This window comes from Pogoniulus pusillus, chromosome 1 (assembly GCF_015220805.1).
Source record: "Pogoniulus pusillus isolate bPogPus1 chromosome 1, bPogPus1.pri, whole genome shotgun sequence".
Lineage (NCBI taxonomy): Eukaryota > Metazoa > Chordata > Aves > Piciformes > Lybiidae > Pogoniulus > Pogoniulus pusillus.
The window spans coordinates 36,136,072-36,158,175 of NC_087264.1; the positions used below are offsets into that span (position 1 = coordinate 36,136,072).

Genomic DNA, 22,104 nt, shown 5'->3' on the forward strand with positions numbered 1-22,104 from the left:
ACCAGCCCTTGAGTCATTTACTGACAACATGGCTCCTCCTGTTCCTTTCAGTATTCATCCCTTCCACTGGAGGAACTGAGCAGAACACCACCTGTGCTCCTGCTCCATCAATTAGTTGATCCAGAGCCTTGAACTCCTTTTTAATTACCTTAGTACCCTTCTTGTCAACCTCATCACTGCCAGCTTGGATAATTAGCAGCAGGTAACAGTCAGTAGCCTAAATTAGCTTAGGTAGCATCTTCTTGATGTCTTCCACCGGAGCCCCAGGGAAGCAGCAACCTCCCCCTGTGGAATGGGTCTGGTTGACACATAGGACCCTCTGTTCCCCTTAGAAGGAAGTCACTTACTACTACTACTACTACCCTCCTTTTCTTTTTCGTACCAGAGGTTGTGAGTTTCCAGATAGACAGAGTGTGATTGGGAGACTCTGCAAATGGATTGTTTCCCTCAGCCTTTTCTTCTGCCCTTCTGGATCCAGGGCCTCATACATGTTCTGAAGAGGCACATGGAATGAGGGTGGGGTATGGGAGGAAATTGTATTGCCTCTGTGAAGAGACACCAGTTTCTATTCCCCCCCATCTAACACAAATTTTCTTTTTAACTGTTGATAGGAAGCATGAAGCTCCTCTGGCTCCTGCTGAGCGTCTCTAATTGATGGGTTGGTGTAACTCTGCCAATCTCTTTTCCCTTCACTTCCCCAAATGTTCCCTAGTCTATTTACTTGTTCCTTAAGCTCTGCCACCATACAAAGCAGATCACTAATCCACTCACACTGCAGGCAGCCTTTGACTCTCTCCAGACATGGAGATTCCACCATCTCTCTGGGAAGCCTGCTCCAGGGCTCTGTCACCCTTAAATTAACCAAGTTTGTCCTCATGTTTAGTGGAATTTCACAGAATCACATAATGTTGGGGGCTGGAAGGGACCTTAAAGGTCACCTAGTCCAACCACCTGCCAGAGCAGGATCACCTATACTACATCACACAGGAACGCATCCAGGCAGGTCTCGAATATCTCCAGAGAGGGAGACTCCACAACCCCCCTGGGCAGCCTCTCCCAGTGTTGTCATCCTGACATTGAAAAAAATTTTCCTCACGTGAACATGGAACTTCCTATGCCTCAACTTCCACCCACTGAGCCTGGGCATCACCGAGAAGAGCATGGCTCCATTCTCTTGGCACTCATGCTTTACATGTTTATAAATGTGAATGAGGTTGTCCCTCTTATGATGCTCAAGTTTGTGCCTGTTACCTCTTGTTCTGGGTAGCACTGAAGAAAGACCAGTCCCATCCTCCTGACACCTACCCTTTAAGTGTTGATTGAAGTCCTCCCTTAATAACTTCCAGAAAGGAAGAGTATGAAGAACTGCACCTCTCAATCATTAATATGCTATTATTGACATTAAGAAATCATTTTTAAGGCTAGTCAAAAGAATATCAAACAGCTTCAAAAAATAGCAGTTAAGTTAAAGAATCATAGAATCATACAATCAACCAGGTTGGAAGAGACCTCCAAGATCATCCAGTCCAACCTATCCCCCAGCCCTATCCAGTCAACTAGACCATGGCACTAAGTGCCTCATCCAGGCTTTTCTTGAACACCTCCAGGGACGGCAACTCCACCACCTCCCTGGGCAGCCCATTCCAATGGGAAATCACTCCCTCTGTGAAGAACTTCCTCAGAGCAAGCATATTCCACTCTGTTCAAATCTGTTGTGAATTTGACATTGTTATTTTGGTGATTCACATTTGCATGCTTTATTTCATGAGTGGAACACAAAAGCTTCATAGGTCCAGTTGAAGCCTGTAGCAAATATTACTTAATCTCATCAAGAGTGAAGAATGTTTTTCAACTTAAGGGCACCTTACATAAATTTACTTCATTTTTCTAGAGCAAACAGACTGCATCTTAGAGAGGTACCTACAAAGGTGCAATTTTTGGTTTCTCTTCCTTTCAGTGTTATTGAGTGACTGACTAATCATATACAGCCATCTTTGATAATAATTGACTTCAAGTTCTGCACCTTACTTCTTGGTCTGGGCTGTCTACTAATTCTTGAGTGTATTCTAATCAAAAGGAGCCCTTCCTACCATTACAGCTTGACAAAATCCTTTCTCCAGAGATTCAGATCCTTTTTAAGTCTGAAATGCAATTTAAGTAAGTAAATGTTGGATTCAGTGAACACATTAGTGGAGATTTCCACAGCACTAGTAAAGGACTTTCTCTTGAGCATCAGGAAGCTGAGTGAACTTTCCTAACACTTTAAGGAATGAAATAGGAAATGCACAGCTAAGAAAAAGAGCAACATAGCACACAGTATGTTAATGAAAGAAGGGTTCAACAAATGACCCTGAGTGCAGCCTAATGAACCAGCTGGGTTCAACACACAAAACTGTGGGTTTAATAATTTCTGAAATGTCCCTATATCTCTTATGCAAATGCTATCAGAATAACATGTGGTCACCTGAAACAAGTTTTAAAACAGGTAATACTTAAAAAGGAAGAAAAACATACAAGAGGCAAAAATGAAACTGTGTTTGTGAGGACTACTAACGTTCATAATGAAAGTTCCTTTTTCCTCTTTCAATGTGCAGCAGACTGAATCTGTAACTCAACAGACCTTTTTGCTACCACTCTCATAATAGTGCTTGAACTTTTCGCTCACAAAATGCTAGAATCTACACTGACACAGAGCAATGATTCATCTCACTAACTTCAAGAGCCTGTGCTTGCTTCCTCTGGACCAGTCAACAGACAGGCACACAACATTTTCTCAGTCAGTTATGCGATTCTTACACTCCATTAAAACCCAACTGCATAACACACCAGTGCAACATGCAAGCAATAATGTTCATCATGAATAGAGAAGCACAGCAGGTGCTGCATTCTGAGCTGACTGAATTCCTTGTATTTCCCAAACCTCTGGCTCTACCACAAATGGCTTCAGTTATGTTGTATGGCATCTGCAGGTACAATTTTCTTCTTTAAAGTGGGCTAAACTGCTTCAGCTACAATAAGCAACTCTCAACTATAAACCTTACTAGGTAATGCTTTTTACCTTTCAAGAACCTGTAATATAAGGTCAAAATTAGATGATGATAGAATCATAGAACTGTTGCAGTTGGAAAAGACTTCCAAGATCACCAAGTCTAAACGTCAACCTAAGACCACCATGATCACTAAACCATGTCCCAAAGTGTCATGTCCACACATTTCTTAACTTCAGAGACAGTGACTCCACCACCTCCCTGGGCAGTCTGTTCCAATGCCTGAAAACTCCTTCAGTAAAAAATGTTTCCTAATATCCAACCTAAGCCTCTCCTGGTGCAACTTGAGACCATTTCCTCTTCACTCCATGGAATCCATGGGGCCTGACAAGATCCACTGACAGGTCCCGAGGGAACTGGCAGATGAAGTTGCTAAACCACTGTCCACCATATGTGAAAGCTCATGGCAGACTGGTGAAGTTTCTGCCGATGGGAAAAAGGCAAACATAATGCCCAGCTACAAGAAGGGAAAAAAGGATGACTACAGACCAGTCAGTCTCATATCTGTGCCTGGCAAGATCATGGAGCAAATCCTCCTGAAGGCTCTGCTAAGGCAAATGGAAAAAAAAGCAGAGGTGATTGGTGGTAACCAGCAATGGCTTCACCAAGGGCAAACCATGCCTGACAAATTTGGTGGCTCTTTATGATGAAATCACAGCAAGAGTGGACAAGTGAAGGGTAACTGACATCATCTACCTGGATCTGAATAAGGCATTTGACTCTGTCCCACATGACATCCTGGTCACCAATCTGGAAAAACACAGACTGATGAGTGGAGCACTGCTGGATAAGGAATTGGCTGGATGATCGTGCACAGAGAGTGGTGATCAAGGGCACAATGTCCACCTGCAAACCAGTGCCAAGTGGTGTCCCTCACGGGTCTGTGCTGGCACCAGTACTGTTAAACATCTTTATCAATTATGTGGACAGAGGAACCAAGTGCACCCTCAGCAAGTCTGACACCAAGCTGCATGGCACAGTCCACTTGCTAGAGGGCAGGGATGCCATCCAGAGGCACTTGGGCAGACTAGAGAGGTGGGCCCAGGTCAACCTCACGAAATTCAACAAGGCCAAGTGTAAGGTCCTGCACTTCGGTCAGCACAATCCCAAGCACAAATACAGGCTGGGTGGTGAATGGCTGGAGAGCAGCCCTGAGGAAAAGGAGCTGGGGGTCTGGGTGGATGAAAAGCTCAACGTGAGCTGCCAGTGTGCACATGCAGCCCAGACAGCAGCCATGTCCTGGGCTGCATCAAGAGAAGTGTGGCCAACAGGGCAAGGGAGGGGATTCTCCCACTTTACTCTGCTCCCCTGAGACCCCACTGTGTGCAGTTCTGGAGCTCCCAACACAAGAAGGACACTTAACTGTTAGAATGAGTCCAGAGGAGCACCAAGAAGATGATCAGAGGGCTGAAGCACCTCTCTTATGAAGACAGGATACAAGAGCTGGGATTCTTTAATCTGGAGAAGAGAAGACTTCAAGGAGACCTTGAAGTGGCCCTCCAGTATCAGAAGGGAGACCACAGGAAGGCTGGGGAGGGACTATTTACAAGGTCTTGCAATGACAGGACAAGGGGTAATGAGTTTAAAGTGGCAGAGGGGAGATTCAAATTATATGTTAGAAAAGGGTTCTTTCCAGTGAGGGTGATGAGACACTGGCACAGGTTGCCCAGGGAGGTTGTGGATGCTCCGTCCCTGGAGGTGTTCAAGGCCAGGTTGGATGAGGCCTTGAGCAACCTGTTGTAGTGGGAGGTGTCCCTGCCTATGGCGAGGGGTTGGAACTGGATGATCTTTGAGGTCCCTCCCAGCTTAAACCATTCTATTCCTTATTGTACTTCCTATTCTAATTAAAAGGTATGGAATGGGGTCCTACACAAGAAAACTACATTCAGAAACTCAGTTGGTTTAGATTAGGCGACCTAATCCTGACCTCTACACTTCTGAGCATGCATTGGGACTTTGGCTTTCTCTTCACTAATCCTACACACTTTGATATAAATTTCTACTTTTATAGGACTTTTATGTCTCCCTACTTTTAAGCATCTTTCCAGAACTGTGTGTTCCAACTGCAAAATTAAGACACTTCATCCATCTTCTGAGCTTTAATCAAGTAATATCTTTACATCCTTACAATTCCAGCATTCACTCTTCTGTATAACCTTGTACATTTTGCACCTTATCCCTTCTTATATATAAGCTTTTGACAAGTCCTGCTGACACCTAACAGTGTCCCTAGACTTTCTCTACATTCCGGTCACATAACTTGTGCTTATTTCCCACTTCAGTTAAAGTAATCCACTCCTGATGACCCCTCTGTTGGGCACACACACTCCTTAAATCCACTTGCCATCTCACTGCCTTCAAGATTTGGCCTTTCACATCACTATCACTTGTCCTACATCTAACATTCTTTCAACTGTTATTCACCTCCAGATTATAACTTTCATTTTCTGGCTTTGCATGAATTTATCAGCCTGACTCCTCTGACTTTTACATTTCCTAGGCTATGAATAGTTATTTTATTTTGTCCCACCTTTTCAGCTTCCATGCCATCATTTATACCTGCCACAATCAATAATCCTGTACAAGAAGCATCCATCACTCCTCTTGAACAGCCATTCATCAGTAATATGTACTTTCATAATATTATTTGCTTTCCCACCTAGAATTTACATTTTCCTTTTGTCTTCCTTTGCTAATCTTAAAAAAAAATCATGTATGGAGTGTGAGCACACCTGGCAGGCATTGTTATGCAAGGCTTTGAAAAAGAAGTGGACGTTGTCATGACACTTCATATAAGGTGAAAACTAAAAATCCTTCCTTTAAAAGGAGTGAGGTCACTGCTGGCAAGAATGGCACTGGCAATTCCTCCACAGCTAATTACGAACTGACTGCATCAACTAATAAAACAATGTGCACCCTATCCTACTAAGTATTAATAGGATATCATAGTATCATAGTATCATCAGGGTTGGAAGAGACCTCACAGATCATCAAGTCCAACCCTTTACCACAGAGCTCAAGGCTAGACCATGGCACCAAGTGCCACGTCCAACCTTGCCTTAAAGTGCCCCAGGGACGGCGACTCCACCACCTCCCCGGGCAGCCCATTCCAGTGTCCAATGACTCTCTCAGTGAAGAACTTTCTCCTCACCTCAAGCCTAAACCTCCCCTGGCGCAGCCTGAGGCTGTGTCCTCTTGTTCTGGCGCTGGCCACCTGAGAGAAGAGAGCAACCTCCTCCTGGCCACAACCACCCCTCAGGTAGTTGTAGACAACAATAAGGTCACCCCTGAGCCTCCTCTTCTCCAGGCTAAACAATCCCAGCTCCCTCAGCCTCTCCTCATAGGGCTGTGCTCAAGGCCTCTCACCAGCCTCGTCGCCCTTCTCTGGACACGCTCAAGCATCTCAACGTCCCTTTTAAACTGGGGAGCCCAGAACTGAACACAATACTCAAGGTGTGGTCTAACCAGTGCAGAGTACAGGGGCAGAATGACCTCCCTGCTCCTGCTGACCACACCAATCCTGATGCAGGCCAGGATGCCACTGGCTCTCTTGGCCACATGGGCAGTTCAAGTTTTCAAGCTCCTTTATTAATTAAATAAATGTTTAAAATATCTGCTACATTTGCTGTTACCTGTTACATTTTTTTCCCACTCTGCTTCTTTGAAAAGCGTTGTGCTGCCACACAGGATGATATTTTTTTTTCCTCTATAAAATGTAGAATATACATCTTCCAAATTGCTTATTAAAATTAACTCGTTGCTTAACTAGTAATATGGACAAAAAGAGATCAATATGAAGTATACAGTGCAATAGAAAATGTAATAACAAAAAAAGTAGGCATAATCATAGAATCAACCAGGTATGTCCCTATACACACCTGAGAAAGACTGTGAACAAGTGTAGGCAAATCTCTATACAAACAAAATTTCCTCTTTTTGTTTAAATCCTAACGAGGATGCAAAAATATTGTGGGTATTTTTAGCTCCAAAAGCATGACAACAATTTGCATTGTTTTTTTTATTTACCTGACAAGACGACTTCAACTAGGTCTCCTTCTTGGATATCTGCAGCCGATTTCACCAACTGGAGAATGTTTTCAGAGGTAGGGTCATGGCGGAAGAGCAGAATTTTGTCATACATTCCATAGAACCCACATTCAGGAAACTGCAAATATAAACCCACAAGAATTCATTGTATTATGAAATCCATAACTGTAAAATATTATTAGTATGTAATTAAATTTTAGGGGCATATCAGGTAATTCCTCTGATTACTACCAAATAGGACTTTTATTTATGACAATAATTACTACTATATTATGAATATCACAGAATGAGAGAGTGTTAGGGGGTGGAAGGGACCTTTAGAGATCAGCACCCCTGCCAGAGCAGGATCACCTACAGCAGGCTGCACAGGAATGCATCCAGATGGGTTTTGAAAGCCTCCAGAGGAGACACCACAATCTCTCTGGGCAGCCTGTTTCAGTGCTCCCCCAAGAAAATTCCTTTGCCTTTCTCTTCCCCTGTGAGCAGTGTATATCCACTAGAAAATGAGAAAGAAATGCACCCCTTAGCCACTGCTGGCAACTTTTTCAGAGACATGTTCCTGAGGAAGGTATTCGAATTAGACCCTCCTGGAGCAGGTTTTTGGACTAGATGGCCTATGGAGGCCCCTTCCAGTACATATTATGCAATGATTCTATGATCTCTCCTCAGAATACTGCCAAAAAGATGTTTTCAGACAGGAAGAAATATTTTTCAGCTCTGCCTAATGCACAACACCTAAAAGACAGCTCATTCCTTGAGACTAAAGTTACTAAATGCTCACTACCTTAAGTTACTAAACACATAAATCACTGTTTCCAAACTTAATTATAATAATTTATTTCCATGCAATGAAGTTGGAGCTTTGGAATCAGATTAAACTCTATTTAAGATAAAAAAGACTTTAAAACCTCAAAGGTTATAAACTAACCTAATAACTAATAAGCTAAACTAAACTTCAGATTATTATAGAAGGAACTTTTTCCCCTCTCGCCTGTTTGTTTGTTTGTTTCTGCAGCAAAAAAAAAGTGAATTAATGTTCTTCATGCTCCCAGCTTAAAGAATTCAGATTTTTGCTTTGAAAGCACAGTCAAGAAACTAGTCTTCTGATAGAAAAGATTCAAATTCAATTTTACATCACTGAACTACTTCACGTGCTACTCAGAAGCTTTATCAACATTCAGTGAAAAAATACAATGCTGATCATGGCAGGATTTGAGGTGATAATTACTTTGAAAAGAATGCATAATAGAAGGAAATTAACAAAAACTACTTTTAAACAATATATTAATTACTAATTACTGGAAACTTTGGAACCTATCCAAGCATCCTAAGAAAGCTAAATTTTTTAAAGCTTTAAAGCACACACTGAAAAGAGGGAGGAAATGGTCAGATCCTTGGTTTGAATTAAATGTATCTAAATATCTTTAAGTTTTATCAGTTTTACACTAGATTAAAATGTAAGTAGTAATCCACTGATAATATTTGGTTAGGCAGATCACCTGACTAAAACCAATTTTGTGTATGTATGAATTTATTGATAGTGAAAAGAAACAGTTTTCAGACTCTGAAACATGAAACAGTCTTACAGAATATCTGCAAAATAATGTTACAGTGCGTGTGTTTAAAGATGTAGAATTTTTGTTCATGTCTACTGTGCACATTAAAGGACTCAGATTGCTTATCTGTATGATATGAGACATTACTTCAAGGCCATTTCCTTGAGAAACTTTATCATCTGCTAATTATGGACTAAGTTAGCAACCTCTTGCCAAACTTTGAGAATTTGGGCAGCAACATCAGCATGTATTTCAAAGCAAACATTACAAATACATTCATGAACAAGATCATATTTGCAAACTTTTCCTAGCAATCAGTTAACCATTCAAATTTGCAATCTCATTTAAATGGTCACAGTAAAAGCAAAGTGTACCTTACCATGTCCATAAAGCTAAAAACAGCTTACTATGAAGACTGACTGAGAGCCCTGGCGACGTTTGGTCTTGAGAGGAGAAGTCTGAGAGGAGATATCATCAATGTTTATATCTGAGGGGTGGTGTCAAGTGGTTGCAGCCAATCTCTTTTCAGTGGTGCACAATAGTAAGACAAGGACCACCAGTGCTCTGTGACTCTCACAGTGAAGATGTGTTTTCTCATGGTGAGATGGAATTTCCTGTGATTAAGTCCATTGCCCCTCATCCTGCCACTGGCTATCATTAAAAATAGACTGCCTCCTTCCTCCTGACAGCCACCCTTCAGAAATTTGTAGACATTGATAAGGTCCCCTCTCAGCCTTCTCCAGGTTAAACAGTCCCAGGTCCCTCAGTCTTTTTCTCTTCCCTTGAAAATAAAATTGCCATATAGGCCACTCTTCTAATGGAGTTGTTAGCCAACCAAAACTGAATTTTGGCATCAAATAACCAGTAAAATAATGAAATGCTGCCATATTTGGATTATTTCAGTGTGCAGGCACCTTCAAATAGCTTTGCAGTCTCCTGAGATAAGAGCCTTTTCTTGGGAAACCAGGATCCATTCTTGACTGTATATGGGCATTATTACTGGTGTTGAGACACCAAAACCACTTTTTTCCTCTTTTTTTTTCAGTTACCAGAAAAGGTCTAACAGTAAGGAATCTCTAACCTTCAAAGCAATTTGCTATACATGAAAAGTATACATGAAAAATATCTGCATTTTGAGGTATCATTTATTATATTCTACAGCAAAAAATAAATTCAATCACATCACTTTTTTTTGGTAAATTATCTACAAGAAGGACAGGCTGAGGGAGCTGGGGTTGCTCAGCCTAGAAAAGAGAAGACCCCAAGGAGACCTAATAGCAACCTTCCAGTACCTGAATGGGACCTATGAGAAGGCTGGAAAGGGACTATTTACAGGGATAGGATGAGGGGCAATGGCTTGAAATTAGAGAAGAGTAGATTTAGACTGGTTTTTAGGAACAAGTTCTTTACCATGAAGGTGGTGGAGCACTGGAATAAATTACCCAAGGATGTAGTTGAGGCCCCATCCCTGGAGACATTCAAGGGCAGGCTTGACAAGCCTCTGAGCAACCTATCTAGTGGAGGACATCCCTGCCTAATGCAGGGGAGTGGGACTAAATGGTCCTTTCCAACCCAAACTAGTCTATGATTCTATGATTATCTTCTGGGCTTGAGTTAATTTTCCCCAGCTAAACTCGTCTCATGCCAAGAAAGCCACTTGACAGTACAATTCTCCAAATACAACATTGTGTAAGGACCAACTGTTGAAACAGTGACAAAACTATTCCCTTGGCTAAGCTTACTCCTGCCAACAATAATGCTGAGATGCACAAATAAAAGTAAACAAAAAGCAGCCACACTGCTTGATGCTACAGCACTATAAGCAGCATTTCATTTTGCCAGATACAGGGAAACAGAAAATGTCAAACAGAAATGCATAAATGCCAAGCTACTAAAATGCTAATTAAAGATAAGCTACATAAAACTAGTTTAAAAAAAAGGTATTTGGCCTAAATTTCCAACACTAATAAAAAGCCTTGTTTTGTTATAATAGGTGATTAAAGAAGTGAAATGGTCACTGTAATTTCCATAATGAGGAAAAAACAGCATTTCGGTGAGATCTGGCTGAATGGAGAACTGTTTACATGAAGTTCAGAAAATTAATGAAAGCTTTAGTACACCTGAAGATAAATGGAAAATCTGGATTGCCTTAGGCACTGAAATTGTGGAAAAGCTGAGACTATTTTTTAATAAAGCCACTTTGAAAGAAAGAACAACAACAACAAAAAAGAAATAAGAAGGAATGGAATTGCTAGGAAGGAATGGAAGAGAATAACCAATGTCAATCCTTCTAAGAGCTTTATTTCTAATCTGCAAACTTCTTTCAATGTTGCTATTTCAGGTTCAATTTACGGGAGACGTTCAAAGCCATTAGGAAGATACATCACATCAGTTATACTCTCCATGAAACAGAGGTTTTCGTTATCATGCTAATGTAAGTGCAGTAGAAGGACTGTATCACAACCTCATTTTATGTTACTGAGAAGCAGCTTGTGCTTATCAGAGGGACATCATAGTACACTACGGGAAAACTGTAGCAGAGTTAAACAGGCAGGTGTAAACAACTACTAATCTCAAAGCAAAGTGTTATCTAGCATGCTCTTCTGCAAGAAAGGTAATATAATAGACTACTTTTCATCACACTGACGAAGACATTTGGGGGGGAAAAAAAAGTAATACTTCCATGAAGAAAAAACAAATCTGGCAATACCTAAAGTGACTGTCTACCAGACTTAAAACTTCAAGGAAGAATCTGGATTCTGTGACCTTTACAGGGCAGCACTGAGTTGGTTGACAATTTGACTAACACTTATTGGTGTAATCATTTCTAAAAACACACACATAAGCATTTACAGAGTTAAAGTTTTCAGTCATTAGTGTAAAACAGCATTCAAGTAAAGACACCATTATGTCACCGTAAGTTAAATTCATTTCTGACAATTCAGTGAGGAAAATTCGTAGCTAAGAGATCAACTCCATTTAAAAACAGCCTTCATGGATGGCAGAGAGGTACTGAAGTTTTAGCAAGATGGTGTTACTGGATGAAGCTGCAAGTTACCCCATACTCATCTACTTTTAGAAGTAAAATTAAATATTCTAATAACAAGAGAGTGTCTGTTACTGTTGCTGGTAGTGATTACAAATCATAGTAAGGTTTGTGTTGGAAGGGACCTCCAAAGGTCACCTAGGCCAAACCCCCTGCAATATGCAAGGGCATTCTCCATTAGAACAGGTTGCTCAGAGTGTGGTTGAGCCTGACACTGAATAGCTCCAGGGATGAAGCCTCAACTATCTCCTTGGGCAACCTGCTCTAGTGTTCCACCACCCTCACAGTAAATGACTCGTTTCTAACACCCAATATCAACCTACTCTTCTCTAATTTCAAACCACTGCCCCTTGTCCCATCACTACAGGCCTTTATAAAGTCTCTCTCCAGCCTTCTTGCAGGCCTCCTTCACATACTGGAAGGCTGCTCTTAGGTCTTCCCAGAGCCTTCTCTTCTCCAGGCTGAACAATCCTAACTCAGCCTGTCCTTGTAGGAGAGGTGTTCCAGCCCCCTGACCGTTTTTCCTGGCTCTCCTCTGGACCAGCTCCATCAAGTCTATGTCGTTTCTGTTTTGAGGGTTCCAGAGATGGATACAGTACTTCAGTGAGGTCTCACCAGAGTAAAGCACAATGTATTTCTTGCTGGATAACAGTGATCTAAATTTGCTAGTTTCTTAGCTTTTAAAATGTTCATATTTACAGAACACAGGTGCTGTAATCATTCAGACTGTGAATACTACTTTAGTACTACTTTAATCAATTGCACCTCCACAACAAACAAAACACATATATGTCTCTCTCAAGAGATGTGTTAACTTCCAAACATTTCAACAACAAAGCCCTAAGCGTCAGTTTTCAGCATTCTCACTCTTGTCTTTGCAACGTTTGATCAGTGTTTATAAATCTGTAAAAGGTGAGTGTCAAGAGGGTGGAGCCAGACTCTTCTCAGTGATGCTCAATGACAGGCCAAGGGGCAAGGGGTGGAAGTTGAGGCATAGGAAGTTTCATGGAAACATGCGGAGGATTTTTTTCTCCATGAGGGTGACAGAGCACTGGAACAGGCTGCCCAAGGGGGTTGTGGAGTGTCTCATTCTGGAGACATTCAAAACCCACCTGGATGCATTCCTGTGTGACCTGGTATAGGTGATCTTGCTCTGGCAGGGGGGTTGGACTGGATGAGTTTTCAAGGTCCCTTCCAGCCCCTGACATTCTGTGATTCTGTCTCATATTAAGCCATTAGTTTCTCCTTATGAGTACTGAAATGTTATAATAATGATGTACAGTAATAAAAGTGATTATTTGAGAAAAGCATAATGGACTTTTATTCCAAACCTTGAGCTCTAAAAACCTGCCATCTAAATATTCTTACATAACCAATTTTATATGGTATTGTATCAGCTTTTATGGTAAATACTACTGGCATTGGAAGTCACCCTTAAGAAGGCTAAAGTTATGTGCTTCTTTCATTTCCTGAATACATCACATAACTACTATTACATAATTACCCAGCTTGTGGGTGCAATAGCAGCAGATTGTCCACAAAACAAGGGCAAAGGGAGGCTCAGCACTAACCTCTCCTCAGCAGATACCAAAGCAGAAGCGATCACTGAAGTGTTTTTGCCTTTAGCAACAGTAAACAACTCAAGAAAATCCACCAAAATATTTTACCAATATCTGTATAGAAGCCAAAGATTATGCAAATTCTAAGTTTCATTTAAAAAGACTTCAAGTGATACTACAAAAAAATTGCAGACTCATTACATTTCAATAACTAGAACCTCTTAATTATAATTATTCAGTAATTAATTTAATCCATTATCCATTGTATCAGTCAGTAATTTCAATGGCACACATCCATCCACATGCAGACAGAACTGAGTCTCGTCTATGCATAACTGTTCTCATTACAAGGATCAAGGACAAACTTCTGGGGAAAAAAAAGGGGCTAGTTAAAAATTATGCAATTACTGTGACAACCAAATTGTTTTATAATTAAAGACATGAAACTGTAAAAGGCCTGATATATCTAAATACGTTAGCATTTCTGGTAGGAATTGAGAAGCATTCAATGATTAATAACAATTAAACACGTGCATAGCTATTGAAAGGAGAATGTTTTCAGCATTCCTTCCTGTATCCAGTACAGCCTCTAATAAAAACTAACCAGAAGACAAGGTGAAACTGCCCAAGGAGAGACAACTCTCTGACCACTTTGGTTTCATAATTATGTCTTTGGAAGCTTAGCACAGTAGGTATCTCAAATGAAAAAGTGATGAGAGTTTGCTTCTACATAAAGGACTTTATCTAGAAGAGCTGGAATACTGGAATAGTTTAAATACTGATGCGTAATAACTAATGCAACCCAATAGCCAAAAGAGGGTGTTGCTATGATCATTTTGCAAAATTAATTCTTTCATCATACCATAATTGTTGGATTTTTAATAGAAATGGTAAATAGATTCTCAGTGATTTAAAAAAAAAAAAGAAAAAGAGAGTCCTCTTCTTGTTTCTACCTTTTTGTGTGTTACTACAATTTTCCACCTATCTTGTAAGGACAGTTTCTGTTGCTTTATTCTTGGAAGTAATGAGTTGCCCTAATTTTGTCAGTCCTTATTGGCCTTTTTCTTAAAATTAAATTGAATGTTGCCTCATTTAACAGTTAACTACATTTTTCCTTCTGAAAAGCAGCTGTTTTTTTTCATCTCAGTTACTTAGAGAAGTCCTTAGCGGCTACCATCAACAGAAACAAGAAGCGTGATTGAACCTGGAAGTCTTTCTCAGCACAAAGATAATGATGCAGCACAAGTAAGGACTGTGAGCTAAACAATGTCTTCCTAGAACGTGGAAAAGTTGAGTCATAGAATCATAGAATGGCTTAGGTTGGAAGGGGCCTTACAGATCATCTACTCCAACCTTCCTGCTGCGGTCTGGGATGCCTCTCAACTAGACTTGGCTGCTGTTGACCTAACCCTAACTTGTGTAAAAATAAATAAATGAATAACTTTACATTGATACAATTGTTTTAAAATAAAGATATAAATCTACAATCATATTAACCAAGCCAGGCTTCTTTTACATTCCTAAAATCACAATGTATTTTATTTTTAGAAGTCAGAACTTCCTTTCTCTACAGAGGTACAATGCAAAAAATCCACAATACTGAAAAGCAGAGATTTTTTTTGGCCAAGAGTACTGTCTGAACTCTCACTTAATTGTGGCAAAACTCCAGTCCCTTTTAAAAGGTTCTATTTACCCAGCACAATGCTATCATGAAAACCTTAGTTCTGTTATGCATAAGGAAAGGAACAAGCGACTTCACGGTATTGTAGGAAAATCAGCATTAGTCAGTTTTCAAAGACTTTCTTTACATACACCACAGTTAGTACAAACACAAACTCTAAAGTTTGAACAGAAGTTCATGATATGGCTGTACAGAATATAAGGTAGTAATATCTGAGAAAGGACAGGAGCTGGCGTCTGCTCCTGTAGCAGTTCTCTCCATACTTCATTCCAGGATGTTTCAGAAAATGGCAACATTCCCCTTCTAGAACTTCCTTGCGCTTGCCAGGCACCTAACATTTAGGACAAGCCATAAATATCTATTTTCCTTCTCTTCCTTCCTTCTATTTTCCCCAGACAATCAGCTTTCTGTAGTACAGGAAAGAAAAGTGTAAGAAAACATGAAGAGTAGTAGTGACCATCTTGATACTGCCTACACTGCAGTCTTACCCAAAACAGGTTTAGGTCAAGCCCATATGTCACAGGTACAGAAAGGAAACCAAATGATTGATGAACAAAGATCTTGCCCTGGCAAGGTAGAGAAGCAACTGAAGAGTTTCTCCAAAGAGAAACTGGTCTCCACATTCAGTTGCATGCAAAAGTATTACCACATCTACCTAATCTGCACTGGCTGCGGAATTCCCCTGAAAATTGTCACTGGCAGAAGCACTGAGGGACAGCACTAACAGTTTGTGTCTTCTCAGTTATTTCATACTGAGAGTTTGGGAGCACTGTTCTAGTAACACTGATCCATTAATGTCACATTTCTCTAAGGCAATATGGGGAGCTCGGCAGAAAGGCTCCCACAGTTCCTGTTTATGTTCACTCTGCAGCTCAACACTGTCCATCCCAGTACAGAATTATGGAGATTCCTGCAAAACATTGATGAGAAGAATGTGACAACAACAGTGTCAGATTGTTGACAGGCATCCGTTTGTGTAGTTGCTTCATGAACAGATTGCAGTTCTCACCAAGAAGGTTGAGAACTGGAGCAGAAGCTTTCCTACCCTCTAGGGAATAGGCAGAAAAAAGGATGATGAATCACTTACAAAATCAAGTCTTTCTTCACATTCCTTTGACCAAAAAGAGTTCAGACAGTGACTAAAGAATCCCTCGCTCACATGCATTCACTCTTTCTGAAGCTGCAGTCTTACTAATTCTAAGCCAAAACAAACTCCTAATTTAAGATGAAAATAAACCAATTCAAGAGCCAATTCTACACATTATTTTTAAAATAAACAAACAACCCCCCCCAACCCCTCCATTTCTGTGAGTCTGTCACCAGATGTGTTTTAGCTGTCTCTGAACAAGCACTACATCAATTCAAGAGACTCAGTCATGTACATAACTCAATAAGCTACACAGACGTAGAACAAGTGTCTTTGATCTTTTACAGATTGCACAACACATAAACTGCTTACATGCAGTTTCTATGTATGAAGTAAGAGACCTAGACAGATCCAATAAAGGTAAGAGATCTAGAGATCACTCTCACTTGTTTCACTTCCAAAACACACTTCATTTCCCTCAAGAGATGTGTCAGTTTAAGTAATTGCTGGAAGACAAATTTAAAACCAAGCTTTGCAAAGAAACAGAAAATAAAATATCTTTGATTTTACATTTTGAATAAAGTGTTAAGATACTTCAAAATTTACTAAAATTTCCCTAGCTCACCACATTAGTTCTGTATTTCAAGAAATACTGTAAGAGTCATTTGAAAAATGCTTGTAAATGGCTCTTTTCTACTGAACTTTACAGAGATGTGAATGTTGAAGTATATGAAACATGTCGGTTCAACTTGTAATACTAACAACTAGTTTGATCATTGGTCAGTTGTCTACTTTACTTGCATTTGTTAATGCTAGGATCCTTGCTAATAAAGGATAAAGAGGGTAACTAAGCTTACTAATCCTCTAAAGAATATAATCAAGTGGGGATTATAGCACAAGAAAAGGCTGAGGGCATTTATGTTGGACACCTGGGTTCAATTCTAGGTACCACAGTATAGTAAAAACATTGAAGTCTTGGAGCTTTTCTAGAGAAGAGCAATGATGCTGGTGAGGGGTTTGGAGGGTGTCATGTGAGGAGTGGCTGGAGCAGCTGGGGCTGATTAGTCTGGAGAAGAGAAGGCTAAGGGGAGATGATCTTGCTCCTTACAGCTACCTAAAAGGAGGCTGGAGTGAGGCTGGTGTTGGCCTCTTCTCCCAAGTAACCAGTGACCGGATGCCAGAAAATAGGTTTAAATTGTGCTGGGGGCGTGTGGGGGGTATGTGGTAGTGTTGTTTAGATTGAACATTAAGAAAAAAATTTACTGAGAAAGTGATGAGACATTGGAACAGGCTATCCAGGAAGGTTGTGGAGTCACCATTTCCAGAGGTGTTCAAGAAGCTATAGATCTGGTGATTCAGGATATGGTTTAATGGTCATGTCAATTTGGCTATGGTTGAACAAAATGATCTCAAAGGTCTTTTCCAGCCTTAGTAATTGTATGATTCCATAATTTCAGCATGAGTACATATATCTAGAACCAGATCTGTACAGGAAGTGAGATAACTTAGGTATAACTAACTCATAATATGATGTTATACATATCAATTTCCCATTCAACATATGGCTTAGAATACCCAGAAGATTAACTGGAAGCTGGCTGGGACAGACAGTAAAGAACACCGAAACAGAACTGTCTGTGAAGGATTATTTCATGTAAATTTAGCATGTCTTTGCAGATCTGAGCCAGGCCTGTCAGGGGAGGTTTGGGATTCATTGTGCACCACACCCAAAGAAGGTTTTTCTTGCTGCTCAGGAAGAGGCCACTTGGGTTTCTAGGCGTTACTACCTGAACATTTCAAGGCTGTACTGTATGACCTTTTGAACATAGTCCTAATCACCAGGACAGGACAGAATCACTACATAAACACTAGCCACTGAAAGATGTATGGCATCGCAAACAGACCATAACAAAGTTTCTGTGACTGTAATGGGCACTCAACAGAAACTGGCAGTTAAGAGATTAAAACAACAACAAAATCCCCCTAACTAAAGCCTAAACTAAGATTATTCTCCCCAAGTATCTTGTCAGCAATGGTGTTTGTTAACAAATGTGTTTTTAGCATCTCTGTCTCTATTTGCATGCAGTACATCCTTTATTAACAAGTATGTACTGAAGGAACAACTCTTGGCACGTTCAAGCATAAAGATGTTTAAGTCTTCTGTGAATCTAGGAATAGTTTCATAGAACTAGGAAAATCACTGAAAGAAGCACATGGATAAATCTTAACATTAATTAAGTTGTTGGCTTTCAAGTGATTAAAAAGATATAACATAAATGCACTAAACACAGAAATTGCCAGGTTGCAGAAGTGTCCCATACGTACTGAAAAATAATGCTCCAAACAGGAAGTTGATAGCAACAGTTACAAAATTAAGAGTTTTAGAAAAACACTAAAGAAAGTCAGAATATATGGAGAAATATCACTGTTAGCAGCCTTAAGGCACATACTAATACTTTAGGAACAACAACTATAATAATTCTACAATCCATGAATATTTATATCAACTGCTTTCCTGTTTTTAATTTTCCCTTTCACCTTCTGGGGGAAAGGCAGCATTTAGGTATTGATGACAAAACACTTCATATTTTAACACCAGAAATGGATATTGAAGATTACTCACTGAAGCTGTATACTTATATTGGCATGTCCAAAAAGCTATTAAAGCAAAACTGAACGAGTTGTGAGTCACAGAATCATAGAATCAACCAGGTTGGAAGAGACCCACAAGATCATCCATTCCAACCTATCACCCAGCCCTATCCAATCGAAGTCAATGGGTGGGTTCTGGAGCAATCAACAGGAGGAAAACCAAGGTTATCTCCTCTTTTAAAAGGGCAACAGAGCCAGCTGCAGAGCTGCAGATTCTCAAAATAATGGAATAAAAGACACACATTTCAACACATGAAAACATGAGAGACAAGACTGCTGTTTACAGAAAAGCCAGACAATTTGGTTATGAGTCTGCACAAGCATCTTTTAACAGGGATACCTTGAATGACCTATGTCAAGACCTATGTCAAGCCCCCGCAAAAATGGAATGCAAGCCACTCTTATGTAACAGAGACTTCATCCTGAAAAGCAATGATGAAATGTAGCTAATGTAGTGGATAATTAGATCCACAAGCACTTAGTGAATTGCTTTAGCCATAAACTGGGGAATATCAAAGAAGCATATGGATTTATTGCCTCTGCTTTTGGCATGGATGCAACTACAGCTGGAATCTCCTCATAGATTTAAAATTCAAAACACTAGGACACCAGAGAAAGGATTCAGAGAAGATTAATACAATAATTAAGGAACTGAAAGACATGCTCTCCTGTACATGTTAGCAGGGGATTAAACTGTAAATTTCTAAAGGAACGACAGGATGTGATTGGATCATTTTGGATAAGCATCAGTATGAGAAAGTGAAACCTGTTTACCTATTGATTCATCTGCCTAGCAGACAAAGAAACAGCAAGTTCCAATTTCTGACAGCTGAGGTTATAGGCAGACAACACAACAATTATTTTGCTGGTCCAATTTTTTTCCCCTTATTTTAAGCAGCTAAAAGAAGTGCTCACTGAAAAACCAATATGGTAGTGCTATTTCCATATTATTGGATTTTTGTTTCTAGAAGAGACACTCTGAAAAGAATTAATTCAGACAACTTCCATGGCTTCTCTTATAGAAAATTATTATAACAACTTACTACAATGTCACACTCAGCAACAACATTCACAATCAGGCTATTTGGCATTATCCTGCCACTCATTTTGGCACTGAGAAGACTTTTAATGTAACACTATCCAGTTCTGGGTACCCAGAGACAGTCCAACAACAGCACCAAAAAGCAGAATTCTGTAAAAATGTGATATAAAAAGTAAAGTTATAAAGAGCTAAGCAACGATTAGAGGAAAACAGACCAATGGAAGCTTTGACAGTCACCCCTTGGTCCTGTTAGTTAGGCTGTAGAGAGTTTACACAAAGGAGATTTAAGTTAAATATTAAGAATGCTTTTAAAATTGACAATGACATTGAGGAGGCTTTGCAATCTCTGTCACTGAAGGTTCTCTGAACTGGTTAGACAGACAAGAAGGGTGTAAACACAGTTGATCCTGACTTTAAACCGCAGGAAAGACTCCTGGGTCTTTCTTTCACTGTATCTAAAACTTTTCTGGCAGACAAAACAAAAATGTAAGTAGTTGAAAAGAATACTTTCATTCAGAGTAAAAAAAGTAAACTACACAAGGCACATTACTACGGTTTAGAGCTGTACTTTCTGTAAGTCACATTCCTGTGACTTTCCTGATTATCAAGAATACCCATGGTAAGTTCAACCAAAGAAATATATCTTCATTTTTTTACCATGTTCCTCTGCAACATTCCATAGCTGTCACGTTTCACAAGAGAAGTTTCTGCATCTCAGTGTGGGTGAATATATGTCCACCTCCATCCAGATAGCATTGACAGCTTATTTCACAGTTTAATTTCAGTCAGACCTATCTGCCTGAATAATATTTTTAAACATCAAGACTTTTAAAAGTTGCTTTAGAGTTTAAGATGTCCGGGACGTGCATCTCAGAAATCATGTCAGTAACAGATTAAATTAACACAGTCAGTCCTAATGTTAGAAACAAGTTTTTTACCATGAGGGTAGTGAAACACTGGAACAGGTTGCCTGGGGAGGTAGTTGAGGCCTCATTTCTGGAGATATTCAAGGTGAGGCTCAACAGGGCTCTGGGAAATCTGTTCTAGAGGGGGTTGGACTAGATGACTTTTGGAGGTCCATTCCAACCCTGCCTATTCTATGATTCTATGAAATTCTTGCATGGTTTTTCTCATCTTTAACTATCCATACTCATCTTGCAACACTTAAGTGTTTAATTTTTCCAGTACAGATTTTCACACTTGCAAAGTATCATCTCTTCTGACTGAACGGGATTGTTTTCTGGGTCAACAAGTGACTGGAACTTTTCTCACGGCTCTGCTGCTCTTGTTGGACTTTAAATAGGTCCCCTATTGTTTCTGATGGGGCTGAAGCTCTCCTGGTGCTAAAAATAATGTAAATGCTTTGGCAAATATTGACTTAATAATGGATATTTAGTTTCAAGTGCTCTCTCCTGCCTTCTTGCTAAACCAGCATAATCCAATGCATTATTTTAAATAAATATTTTTTTTAACTCATTGTGCAGTGCTACAATTTTTCAGTTGCAGAACTGTGTTCCACAATTGACGCTGGAATTTCAAGATGGCTTTTTTTTTGTGCCTTCTTCTTAGCAAATGGCTTAAACGAGGCCATAAAATGAAGATGTAAGATTATACTCTCCCCCCCTTATTTAAAATCAGAATAGTTAACTTACAAATGCTGCATAAAATAAATTTTTACACGCAGAACAAAAAGGTAAATCAGCTCCTTGCCGCTACTGGTTGACAGGGTAATTTCATACAGAACATCATATTAAAAATATATCACTTACATCAAGGAAATGATGGCTTCCTGCCTTTCATAAAGAAACTGAAGTCTCTGGCACAAACCACAATATTTTGAAGAGAACTACAGGCAAAGTCAAAATTCTGCTCCTGCCAGGGAAAAGCATCTGACATATTAAACTAAGAAAACTTTTTAGACATTCATCTAACATGCTAAGAAGCTCTTTTAAGTTCTAATAACAAAAGAGTCATTGTAAAATAATCTCATTTGCTTAAAGTCTCAGCCATTTGGCACTCAGCCAGCCGGGGGTGAAGAGCCAGACACTTAATACACAAAGTTCCTAGCAACTGGAAGTCTGCAGGGAGCAGGAGATTGTATTACCAGCAGCTGAGAGAACAAGATCTCAGATATTACAGAAGAATGTGCAGAATTAAGTTTTTCTGGGCATTCTTGGTCTTTTGCAACACATCAGGAGCCAGAAGATGTGCAGTAAACTTTAGAGCCAAAAGGGGCAGAAACCTGTATGTCACATAAGCCGCATAACCTTCCCATGTGGAGTAAAAATACTAGGAGACTAAATTCTAATCAAAGGAAAACAGAGGGAATACTCCAGCTAGCCTCATTCATCACCATTTTAAAACCCATGAACTCAATTAAGCTCCTT

General features: G+C 39.9%; 1 protein-coding gene across 2 annotated transcripts in view; it reads right to left on the reverse strand.

The window, feature by feature from the left end:
- The window catches only part of PRKD1 (protein kinase D1), a 135,053-nt gene that overhangs the window by 54,515 nt on the left and 58,434 nt on the right, over positions 1-22,104 (reverse strand). For both annotated transcript variants that reach the window (XM_064148284.1, XM_064148279.1), the window contains exon 2: positions 7,074-7,212. In XM_064148284.1, coding sequence (XP_064004354.1) covers positions 7,074-7,212 — 139 coding nt within the window. The remainder of the gene's footprint in view (positions 1-7,073; positions 7,213-22,104) is intronic.